At 37.9% G+C, this 10,958-nt stretch overlaps 1 protein-coding gene across 1 annotated transcript in view; it reads left to right on the top strand.

The window, feature by feature from the left end:
• EDEM3 (ER degradation enhancer, mannosidase alpha-like 3) overlaps positions 1-8,848 on the top strand; it is a gene marked incomplete at its 5' end in the record, with an annotated part of 26,788 nt that extends 17,940 nt beyond the window's left edge. Inside the window, 7 exons of the mRNA XM_010024976.1 lie at positions 165-330; positions 3,280-3,434; positions 4,197-4,350; positions 4,905-5,099; positions 5,856-6,021; positions 6,502-6,687; positions 8,245-8,848. Of these exons, the coding sequence (XP_010023278.1) occupies positions 165-330; positions 3,280-3,434; positions 4,197-4,350; positions 4,905-5,099; positions 5,856-6,021; positions 6,502-6,687; positions 8,245-8,651 (1,429 nt within the window). The remainder of the gene's footprint in view (positions 1-164; positions 331-3,279; positions 3,435-4,196; positions 4,351-4,904; positions 5,100-5,855; positions 6,022-6,501; positions 6,688-8,244) is intronic.
• Between the last annotated feature and the right edge of the window lie 2,110 nt (positions 8,849-10,958).

Raw genomic sequence — 10,958 nt, 5'->3', positions numbered from 1 at the left:
GCCCTACAAACAAAGTTTCTTCCAAGTGAAAGGAATGCTAATGGAGTTAAGTTCAACAATAATAGTCATGAAGTCTTCAGAGATGGAGCAATATGAGTATTCGTTTTAGCGATGTTGTAGAAATAAAGGGCACCTTCCTAAAGGACATCCACTTTTTTCAATAGAATGGATTCTTTCTTTCTGGCCGAGATGTTTAAATACCTTTACCTGCTGTTTGCTGATAAGGAAGACATGATTTTCGACATTGAAGATTATATTTTCACTACAGAAGCTCATCTATTACCACTTTGGCTTTCCACTACAAACCAAACCATCACTAAAAAAAATACAGTAAGTAATAGTTTAATCAGTTTCAGTAGTGCTTTGAAGCAGTTCCTTTTTTTATGAGAGGAAATGGAAGAAAAATCAGAAAAAATCATAGTTTGAAGAAATATGCTAGTTGTAACACTTGATTTAATATGAACCATTTCATCATATTAGCTGTGCCAGTTACAAGAGTATGAATAATGTTTCTATGACTGGATTCCACACAACTGAATCTTGAAAAAAAAGCTGCGGAATATTAGCAATATTTAGAAAGAAAATCATTCCCTTTATCTGTATAGATTTGAAAAGAACACACTATGATGTTTTTCTCTCCTTCTTTTTTGTTTCTCAAAAACATTTGTAACACTGTGCCTAAACTTGTGTTGTTTATTTTACTACGTGAGTCCTTGGTAAATTTTGAAAGGTTTTTTTGAGCCCGCTACAAAGTTAGTTTGACAAGTTACAGCTACAACTTTGGGAATATTTAATTAGTTTAATCCATGCAGTAGGCATCTATTGTGTAAATCTGAGGACATTTACGGGTTTATAAATTACTTAACTTTCCAAAATAACCCGTAGTAATACAACTGTGCTGTGAAGCATCATAAATACTTGGGGTTTTTGTTTGTGCTCAGTAAGGTGACACAATTTATTTTAAAGGCAGTAATACTTCTGGCAAGCAAAAGAAATAATGAGAAAGCAAAGAGTGGGGTGTCTAGGGTATCAGGGACATGAATTTCCTTGTTAGTGTACTTTTTTTTTTTTTTACCCTTTACTAAGAGTTTTACAGTAATACCTGGATCAGGGGAAAATGCTCATGCTGTGTGTCAAGCCATGTGTCCCAGAGAAATCTTAATTGAGTAGAAGGCACTCTGTTTTATGGACTCTAGCATTAGATAGTAAACAATTTTTAATTACTTGCACTTAGTGTCTAACATTGGTAATACATTTAATGAGTCATGGGGTTGGTTTTTTCATGTTTCTTGATGATGGAGATCCTGCACCCTCTCTGAAATGTTCTTTCTTTGAGCATTTATCATCTTTTGTCTTTTAGTTTTGGAAATGGAGACTTTTTTTAAATATGCAAAAAAATCTCTGGAGGGTCTGAAGGAGAATTTTATATAACTTCCATTGCTAACATGAAAAGTTGGTACTTTTGAGGCAGACAGGATTTCCACAGCTGGTGCAAATGCTAATAGAAGTTCAATAAAGAGGATAGAGTAAATTCATAGAATCATAGAATGGTTTGGGTTGGAAGGGGCCTTAAAGATCCTCTAGTTCCACCCCCCTGACACAGACGGGGACACCTTCCACTAGACCAGGTTGCTCAAAGCCTATTCCAGCCTGGCCTTTACACACTTCCAGGGATGGGGCATCCACAACTTTTCGGATAACTTTTTTCTAGTGTCTCACCACCCTCATAGTAAAGAATTTCTCCTTAATACCTCATCTAAATTCATTTCCAGTATAAGCTAAAGCCATTTCCTCTTGTCCTATCAGTACATGCCTTTGTAAAAAGTCCCTCTTCAGCTTTCTTGTCAGCCCCTCTAGGTACTGGAAGGCTGTTATAAAGTCTCCCTGGAGTATTCTCTTCTCCAGGCTGAACAACCCCTACTCTCTCAGCCTGTCTCCACAGGAGAGGTGCGCCAGCCCTCTGATCATCTTCGTGGCCTCCTCTGGACTTGCTCCAAAAAGTCCATGTGAATTGTTCAGATGCAGTTTTCTTAAGCTTTTTTAGGTCAGAGCTGCTAACGTTCAGAATATAAGTAAGATCCGTTGAAAAAGGTGTCAACAGGATGCATTAAATGGCTAAAAGGCTGCGAAGACAAGTGCGTTACTCTTATGGAATTTATCTTATGGTGAAAGAATGATAAAAAATGGAATGTGTAAATTATTTATCATATAAATGCAGTGCTATTAAACCAAACTCTCTGTGACATAGTTGTAGTATCAACCCAACATCCTGTTTGTATTTATACTCATAAACAGGAAATGTCATGTCTTAATCTGCTGATGTTTGCAGTTGTGCTTGCAAGACCTTCTTTCTTAAGTGATGCGACTACTATTTGTCACATACTTTAAAGTGTTTGTTCCAGTAAACTAATAGCCTTTTAAGCCTTGTTTTCAAGGGAGCCTTTAAATACTTCATTTTTAATTAGCTAGTACATTGCGAACAGTGGGGTGTGTTTTTTCAATAGGTAAATACTATATTAACTTTTATAGGTGAGAAATTTAACTTGCCTGTTATCCAATCAGTTATTTGCAAAACTAACAGGCTAAATATGGCTCCAAATCGCTGTACGTGTGTCATGGTTTAAGCGATATACTTCCACATGGTTTTACATGTTACAAAACAGTGATTTGTGCAGATGTTAGCTCTGTCATCTTTTCTGAAAATAGAGATTGTTTGAATTATATGTAGATTCATCCTTGCCCATTCAGACTTCCAAGTCAGTATGGCTCCTGAGGAGGAGAATCTTTTGTTCATATGAAAAGATGTGACATTCTTAGTAATGTGAAGCAAGAATGACCTAAGGCCTGTAGCTGATCCACTCTGATACCTTTGGCATCAAACATAATTGTAACTGCTTCCTTTTGTAGTTTCTTTCCTTTCATGTCATGAGTGGGCTTGAGAAGTACTGTTTGCTAGTAGAGGATTAGCTGTTTCTGCAGGAAAATTCTAGAAACTGGATACAAGTTTGATAAGTTACAAATTAGAATGGGTGTTATATTTGTCTGTCCCTAGAAAGGGATTATAGTGCACTGGTTACCCTTTATTACTACAATGTGTGGCACAAAAGAATGATGTATTCTTCATTCCTGGAATCTGTGAGGTTGTAGAACATTTACTGCATTCAGCTGCTGTATGCTCTGAGTAGAGAGATTACTTAAAGATAGGTCTGTCTGTTGATTTTTCTTTGTATAAAAATGTAACTAGCATTTTTAATAGGTCATCTGTATCTTTCATTTTAGACTACAGAATACACAGAGCTGGATGACAGCAACTTTGACTGGACCTGTCCAAACACCCAGATTCTTTTCCCAAATGACCCTATGTTTGCTCAAAGTATTCGTGAACCTTTGAAAAATGTGGTGGATAAGAGCTGTCCTAGGGGTATTTCCAGAGCGTAAGATCAATATTTTCTGTCTTTTGTTAGCATAGGAGTGAGTGGAATAGGGTCTGTTATGCATGGAAGGAGAAATTTGAGCTGAACTGGAGCTTGCTCTGCTCAAGTTTGTAGTCCTTTTAGAATGGATAACCTAGCTATAGGAAAAATCAGTTATGTTTTCTCTGGCATAATCAGCAAGACTTAGTTAATTTCTAGCAGGAATTATCAAGTCTTTCAAGTAAAAGGAGCTTAATGAGCCACATACTCCAAGTGGTAATTGTAGACCAGGTATTACAGGAAGTATGTCTCTCTGATTTGTGAAATTAATCTCTATAGGCTCTTAAACAGTTCTGCAACTCTTCTTTGTAGTAAGCAAATCATACTACCGTACATAACTTCATCTATTTCAAAGAATTTACGGCAGTCTGTTAAAGCTGAGGAAGCTTATCTATCTAACCAGCTCTTCGATATTTATACTTCTTAAGTAAAACTGACTAGCAACTCTGTAAGGAAAACTGGGTTTAGCAGTCTTATAGTAATGCAGGCTATTTATAAATGTGGTAGTTTTGTTATAAACACTGCATGTGCTTTTTTGCACTACAAAATTATTGATAGTATCAACTTTTAAAAAAGATAGTTTGACTGAGAAGTTGCATTCTAGTGAAGCTTGTACTGAGTGTTATTCCAGAGAATTCTAATCTTGTGGTACGAATAACATGAAAGTTAGGTTTCAAGAATAATCTGGTTTTTAAAGATTTGACCTCTAATATCTTCTGGCAGGGAAGAGAGTTTGGGAAGTGGACCAAAACCACCATTGAGAGCCCGAGATTTCATGGCCAGTAATCCTGAACACTTGGAGATACTTAAGAAGATGGGAGTCAGTTTGATTCATCTTAAAGATGGAAGAGTACAACTAGTACAGCATGCAGTGCAAGTAAGGCTTGACAGTACTTTTCTTGAACACTTTCAGTAAAATCCTACTAGCAATGCTTTCTGACACTTAGAGGTTCAGGAGGGACATCCAGACTGTGGAAGAAAGCACATGAGCTGGATATTCAACTGTATTTGGCAGGCTGATACTTGTTAATATTTTGCCTCAGCAATACTTTTAACTAATCTTCCATTAAATTAGATGGGGGCTGTTCATGTCAAAGTGATGAACCTAACAGCATCTTACCTGAAAGCAGTAGCTTTCAGTGTGGGGTGCTTCCATTTGTTTAGGAGGTCTATATGTTTCTATCGTTTTAGTCTTCTGGGTGGTGGAGGCATTAAAAGGTTAACTTCTGTACTTGAAACGATAAGCAAGTGTCAGTGAGCATCCACCCTGTATTTTAAAATCTTTGTAGCACTTGTCCAGCAAACATAATTCCAATTCCCCCTCCAAGTTTCTTGAATATTTAAGAAGAAACTGGTGGGTTTTTGATGGGGTTTTTTTGTTTGTTTGTTTGTGGTTTTTTTGGTGGTTTTTTTTTTTTTTTTACTACTCAGGCAGCAAGTTCACTTGATGCTGAAGACGGCTTACGGTTCATGCAGGAAATGATTGAACTCTCCAGTCAGCAACAGAAAGAGCAACAGCTACCTCCTCGTGCTGTTCAAATTGTTTCCCATCCATTCTTTGGTCGGGTGGTCTTGACTGCTGGACCAGCACAATTTGGGATGGATTTATCCAAACACAAAGCAGGGGTATGTAAAATGCGTATGCAATCTGTTTCTAGTTTTCTGTTACTTTCCTTATTGCGTAAGGCTAAATTTTACTATTTCAGGATGACCAGCTGGAGGGTGACCAATTAATTAGTGGTTAAAATGACATGGGAATGACAGAATGACAGCAGTGACAGTCTTAGATGAGTGGCTTGTCAGTCTGTGGCCGGTGCTCTGTTCCTGAGTCGTTGGTCATGATTTAGGATTAAATACACATACATAGTAAGATTTTTTGGAAACAGATTTATATAATCTGCAGTGCATATCTTAAGAGATGTTAATTTAAGGGGAGGTTTTCCTACCATGTCAGCCATGAATTTGCAGAAGCCTTTTTAGAGTAGACTTACATATGCAAGCTTTTATAAAAGGCTGTATCTAGATGGAAGAAGAAAATATCACAGAGACAATGGTCCCTACTGGAAGCTGTAGGAGAACCTGGTGACTTTGGTTGGGCAAGATGCAGGCCCCAAAGAGGAGCTCCAGTCTAGCAGTTCACAGAAGAAAATTTTCCAGAGACAGCAGTTCGCAGGTGTAGACAAAATAAACTGAATATGAGAGTTAGGTTTTCACTCAGTCCTTCTTTGCTTCTTAGAACTCCAGCTTCATGGTAAAGATTGCCTGCGCTGACAGAAGACAACACGAAATTCATAAGATTAATTGAAGAAAAGAAAATGTTTAGGAATCTTTTGCAGGCCTGAACCTAGTGTTCTTATCCTCTGTTTTTGTTTTTCCAAACAGACAAGAGGATTTGTTGCAACCATTAAGCCATATAATGGATGCTCAGAGATCACTAATCCTGAGGCAGTGAAAGAGAAAATTGCTCTCATGCAAAGAGGCCAATGTATGTTTGCTGAAAAGGCACGAAACATTCAAAAAGCTGGAGCAATAGGAGGCATAGTTATTGGTAAGTAAAACTTTTGAGTTCTTAATTTGTGTAGATGTAACCTGTATTTCCAGGTTTGAAGATACTGGAAAGCTGACAAGAAGCTGTCAAACTCTTTGAGATGCCAGTACTCCAGCACAGAAATCGTGCTTTCAGAAGATGAAGAAATGTTTTTGGCTTCGTCTGGTTTTGCACAAAAAGCCTAGTGAAACAAATTGCGATGGGTAATTGTCACTGCTTTTGCAGATTAAAAGTTGTTACTTTAAAGGATCACTGTGTTTTGAAATAGTGCCATCTACTAACTGCCAAGGAAGACTTGAGACACAAATGAAAGATGTTAAGGAAAACAAGTACACAAGTTGGCTTTTTGCATTTTACAACCAATGTATCCTCTTAACTGACTGGACAGTAGAAAGCTGCTCAAAAAGTGCTGAAGTTCAGAGTAGTTTGTTTATCTAACAGGAGGTCTGCTTGCTTTTCCTTTTGTGTGCATCTGGCTAGATGACAATGAGGGAAGCAGTAGTGATACAGCTCCTCTCTTTCAAATGGCTGGTGATGGAAAGAATACAGATGATATCACAATTCCCATGCTCTTCCTCTTCAACAAGGAAGGAAACATTATACTGGATGCTATCCGAGAGTATGAGGCTGTGGAGGTGCTCCTTTCTGATAAAGCAAAAGACAGAGGTAAGATCAGAGGTTATTTATACAAATTTAGCTTCCATCTCTATCATGGCACAATGTGAAATGTACAATAGTGATTGCTGCTGCTGCTCAAAGGTGCAGACACGTTATTTGATAGCTGTAGTTTTTTGTTGACATTGGTATCAATTTTTTCCTAAGAAAGCCATTATCTGAGATGTGTCATTATCCACTGGCCCATCAAGTTAATGTTAACATCCAGAAATGCTGTTTATAAGTTAAATGTCAGTTTGACTAATGAGAAAATACAGCCTATTGGATTTCTTTTGAACCCTTTTTGTCATAATCTGCTTTGAAGTAGTACCACAAATAGCATAAATGTTTTTAGTGTCCTACATTGTAAATGCCTCTCTCTTATCAAGCTCCCCAGTGACATTCTTGGTACTCACAAGGAAAGAGGCAACTGTTACAACTAGTTTGGCTAACTAAGGAGAAGTGGTTATCATGAGAAATAAGGCTGCTGACCTCAGATGTTTTGCAGTTTTTCTTGTATAATACAAGAAAATGACAAGCTAGTATATTCCCAATTAAAATGTTTGCATGTGGCAGAAAATTCTAGGTTTTCCTTCTGTAAGCCTTTCTTGTGCTGCTTCGTCCAATCAGAGTGTGTAAGAACAAGTATCTCTAGTAAACCAATGGGAGCGTTTATTTTCTGCATATTTGCAGAGGTGATATGCCGAAAGCTAGTGATGTTTTTTCATAGCTGCTTACAAATTCCTCCTATTGATAACTATGGTCAAGCTGCTCTAACAAAATACAAAATACAAAAGATAGCTCTGCATTTGAGAATTTGTAATTCGTATCTGCTTCTTCCTCTCCCTCCTCGTGCTTCCGTTTGGTATCCCAGCAACAATCTTTAAAGGTAAAATGATTCCCAACTACATTATTGATAGCAGTAAGTATCCCATGTTAAAAGTGGTGTATGCAGTTAAACTCCCTAGAAGTCTTGAAATGTTAGTGTCCTATACACTAGCTATAAACTTCGAACTCCAGAGAAATCTGCATGGTTAAATTGGGCAGCTGTTGTAAAGCTAAATAGGTACTTGAGATACGTATGTTACTTCATTTTAGTGGGGATGTGATGAGGGAGGCTTCGGCTTTGGGGCGCTCTAGTTCACAGTTCAGTAAATTTATGAAACACTGTCTGACTCCTGCTTGCTTACATGTGAGAGAACCTGCTGGATCTGGGAGTGGTTTAAAATTGGTATTCAGTGCAAGTTTAGTGCACAGAATGGGTATCTACTTAAGACTAAAGGATGGTGACTAGCACTTACCCAGAAGTCACTATTTAAGTTTGAGGAACCAAAACTGGTCTCACTGTACTGTTTGCCCTCATTTAAAATGTGTTTAAATGTCTTCCCTCCTCTCCCTCTGTAAAATATGTTCCTTAATAACATTAAATTTTCCTATCAGTGGTAAGTCTGCACTTCCTTGAGGAAATAAGGCCAAGGGAAATGATCTTGCTTTTAAAATACATAATAAAAGCTGCCTTCCTATCTTTTCCCCCCCCAACATTTCTTTTTTTCTCTTCCCCTCTCAAAGACCTGGAAGTGGAGAATATGGACCAGAAATTATCTGAAAATGATTCACATAAACAGAATTCAGAAGAAGCTACTTCAGCATTTCAGAATGTTGGTGAAGTCAGTGAGGAGCCTGAAGAGGAAGAAAGCTCTGATGTTACTGACCCTGATTCTTTATCTTCTGCTAATGCAGACAGTGACAGCGTTTCCATTTCAAATCAGGATTCCTATGTCCCTGGAACTGATGAGGCTAGTGCTCCAGAGCCAGCATGTACGCAAGGAGATAACCAGCCTCAGGAAGAGAAGACTGAAACAGAGTCAAATTCCAAAGTTAACTGGGATAATAAAGTCCAACCTATGGAATCCATATTAGCAGACTGGAATGAAGATATAGAAGCATTTGAAATGATGGAAAAGGATGAGCTATGACTTGTGATAATAACTTATTTGTTAGTAAACAAATGGAGAACTCTTTGGGTAGAAGCGAGGCCCTGATATCTGAGAACTAGAAAACATATTCAGTATTGTGACGAGCAACCAGGTTTCACCTGGAAAATACCATAGAAATCCAGCACACGCTCTTTGTTTTAATTTTTCCTGTTTAAAAATGGGAATGTGCAATTGAAACATTTGTCTGGCTCCACTGCATGGTGCTGTAAACCAGGAGGCTCATTCAGGAAATGAGCCCGGCTTCTGCTTTCCAGGCTCCGAGAGGTCACACTCCCTTGGTCTTTGGAAAGCAGAAGTTGAACACAGTGAGGTTAACATACCACATAACGGTTATTGGTGAGAGCGCTTGAAAGCGGTAGGTCAGCCACTGTTCTGGTTGGAGCAAAGGTGCAGTTTCACTGATCTCCACTGAGCTGAAAGCCTTCATTGATAGCAGCAGGTGAAATTGCTTCCAATTGTTGTGTTTTTAGGACACAGCTAGAAGCAGTTTGGTTTCTGTCCTTACATATCATACTGGGACATGGTAGTGTTGCTCATCACTCCTTCCGTTACCTTGAATGACCATCACAACATCTCAGTTTTCCCTTCTGCTCTGCTTTCAACTAGAGAAACTGTATAACCCAAAGGAAGGGTATACTTTGTAAGCAAGTTCCATCAGGGAAACTAAGACAGCATTGGTGTCTACCAGATAAAGGTTTCCAGTGTGTTGTTAAAGTTCGAGGTTAAGGTAAAGTGGACAAGACAGCTGTTGAGTTACAGGTATTTCTTTTGACCTCCCAGGTTGAAAGACTCGATCTACCCTGAGATACGAAATTTAAACTGGCAATATCCTCTGAAAGGACACTAAACAGAACTAGATCAACTATAACATCATCTTCCTTTTTCTATAAGTTTGACTTCTTACAGCTTGACTTTGTTGTCATTCTTTTTATATGCAACTTCTACACTTGTGATACTTAAGGCAATGAGGCCAGTACCAGTAGTGAAAGGCAACAATTTTGGCTGTTGGGTCCGTAGTTCAAAGTATAGTGGCGTGAACTGCAAGGATGACTGGTGTGTTACTCTGGGCTTTGGGAATTAATTACAGGTAAGTGTGAGTCCTAGTTTGTTATCCCTATTATGAAAAACATTATTTAATTAAAAAGGGGGATGTTTAAAAAACTGAGAGATGTTTTGACTGTGTCCAAAGAAACTGCCAAAACCTAATTAACTTGATTTATATAAACTGCTTTTAGTGACTTGTGATTCAAAGAATTGTTTTATATTAAAGAATGAATTAACACTGCCTATATGCTGCACCAGGCTAAAAACAAAGGTTTATATTCATTGTTACATGGAATAAAAAAAAAAAAATCCCCATTCTGAATTGCACCTTTCATTTAGCTGGTGAAATTATGTGTGCTGAATATGCAACTATTAATTAGTACAGCCATACTGTATGTATTTATGTATACTCCTGTACAGTGTGAATGGAGAGATCCCAGGCAAATGTTGTATACATGTATACTTAATGTCAGTTGCTTTCAAGAGTTATCAAAATGCACAGGCACCTTTTGAGAGCATGACAGTCAGTCGGAATAATATCCATAAACTGAATGATAACTTTAAATCACTAGAGTAGGAGGTAATTTTAAGGAGGAAATGAAGCAGTAGCAGAATAGTGAATAAGTGTCCTTTTAAATAAATTAGCTTTTAAATGTAGTTATAATTCCTTTGCACAAATAACTGTATGGAGGTTTGGACTGAATGAGTAGGGCTTGAAGCAGCTGCAGTTTTTCAGTTGAGAGTTTTTTTTGTGGAAGTTTTTTGTTACGTGAGTTTCTTCATGTCAGCACTTGATCATGGGAGCCTTTTTAAGTGTCCTTTGTTACTTCGAGCCCCAGAGGTGCTCCCCAGTAGTGCCCGGGCTCGAAGCGACGTGGCCAAGTGCAGTCAGCTGCAGGCTCAAAACCATCAGGTGCAGATCAAAAGTTTTCACTCTGATAATTCCTTTGATCTGTCAGTGTGCAGTGCCACAAAAGGAACATTTTTGTTCCCGTGCTCTTCAACATGGACTACATCTTCATACTTTTTAGCTCTTTTGGTGGAAACAGAATTATTTTTATAGCTATAGAGGCCCTCTGGTCATTCTGTTAAAGACTGTCAATACAGCAACTAAAGGTTTTCTCTTTTTTTTTTTTTTTTTTTTTTACTTGCAGGAGATTTAGGTGTAGATGTAAAATTTTGTTAGAAGATTAACTTTCCTTGCCATCACCTGCTTATTTTGATTTAACTGCTTTTTCTACA

This window comes from Nestor notabilis, unplaced genomic scaffold (assembly GCF_000696875.1).
Source record: "Nestor notabilis isolate BGI_N333 unplaced genomic scaffold, ASM69687v1 scaffold18522, whole genome shotgun sequence".
In the NCBI taxonomy this organism is placed as follows: Eukaryota; Metazoa; Chordata; class Aves; order Psittaciformes; family Psittacidae; genus Nestor; species Nestor notabilis.
This window is presented reverse-complemented; position numbering and strand designations above follow the sequence as displayed.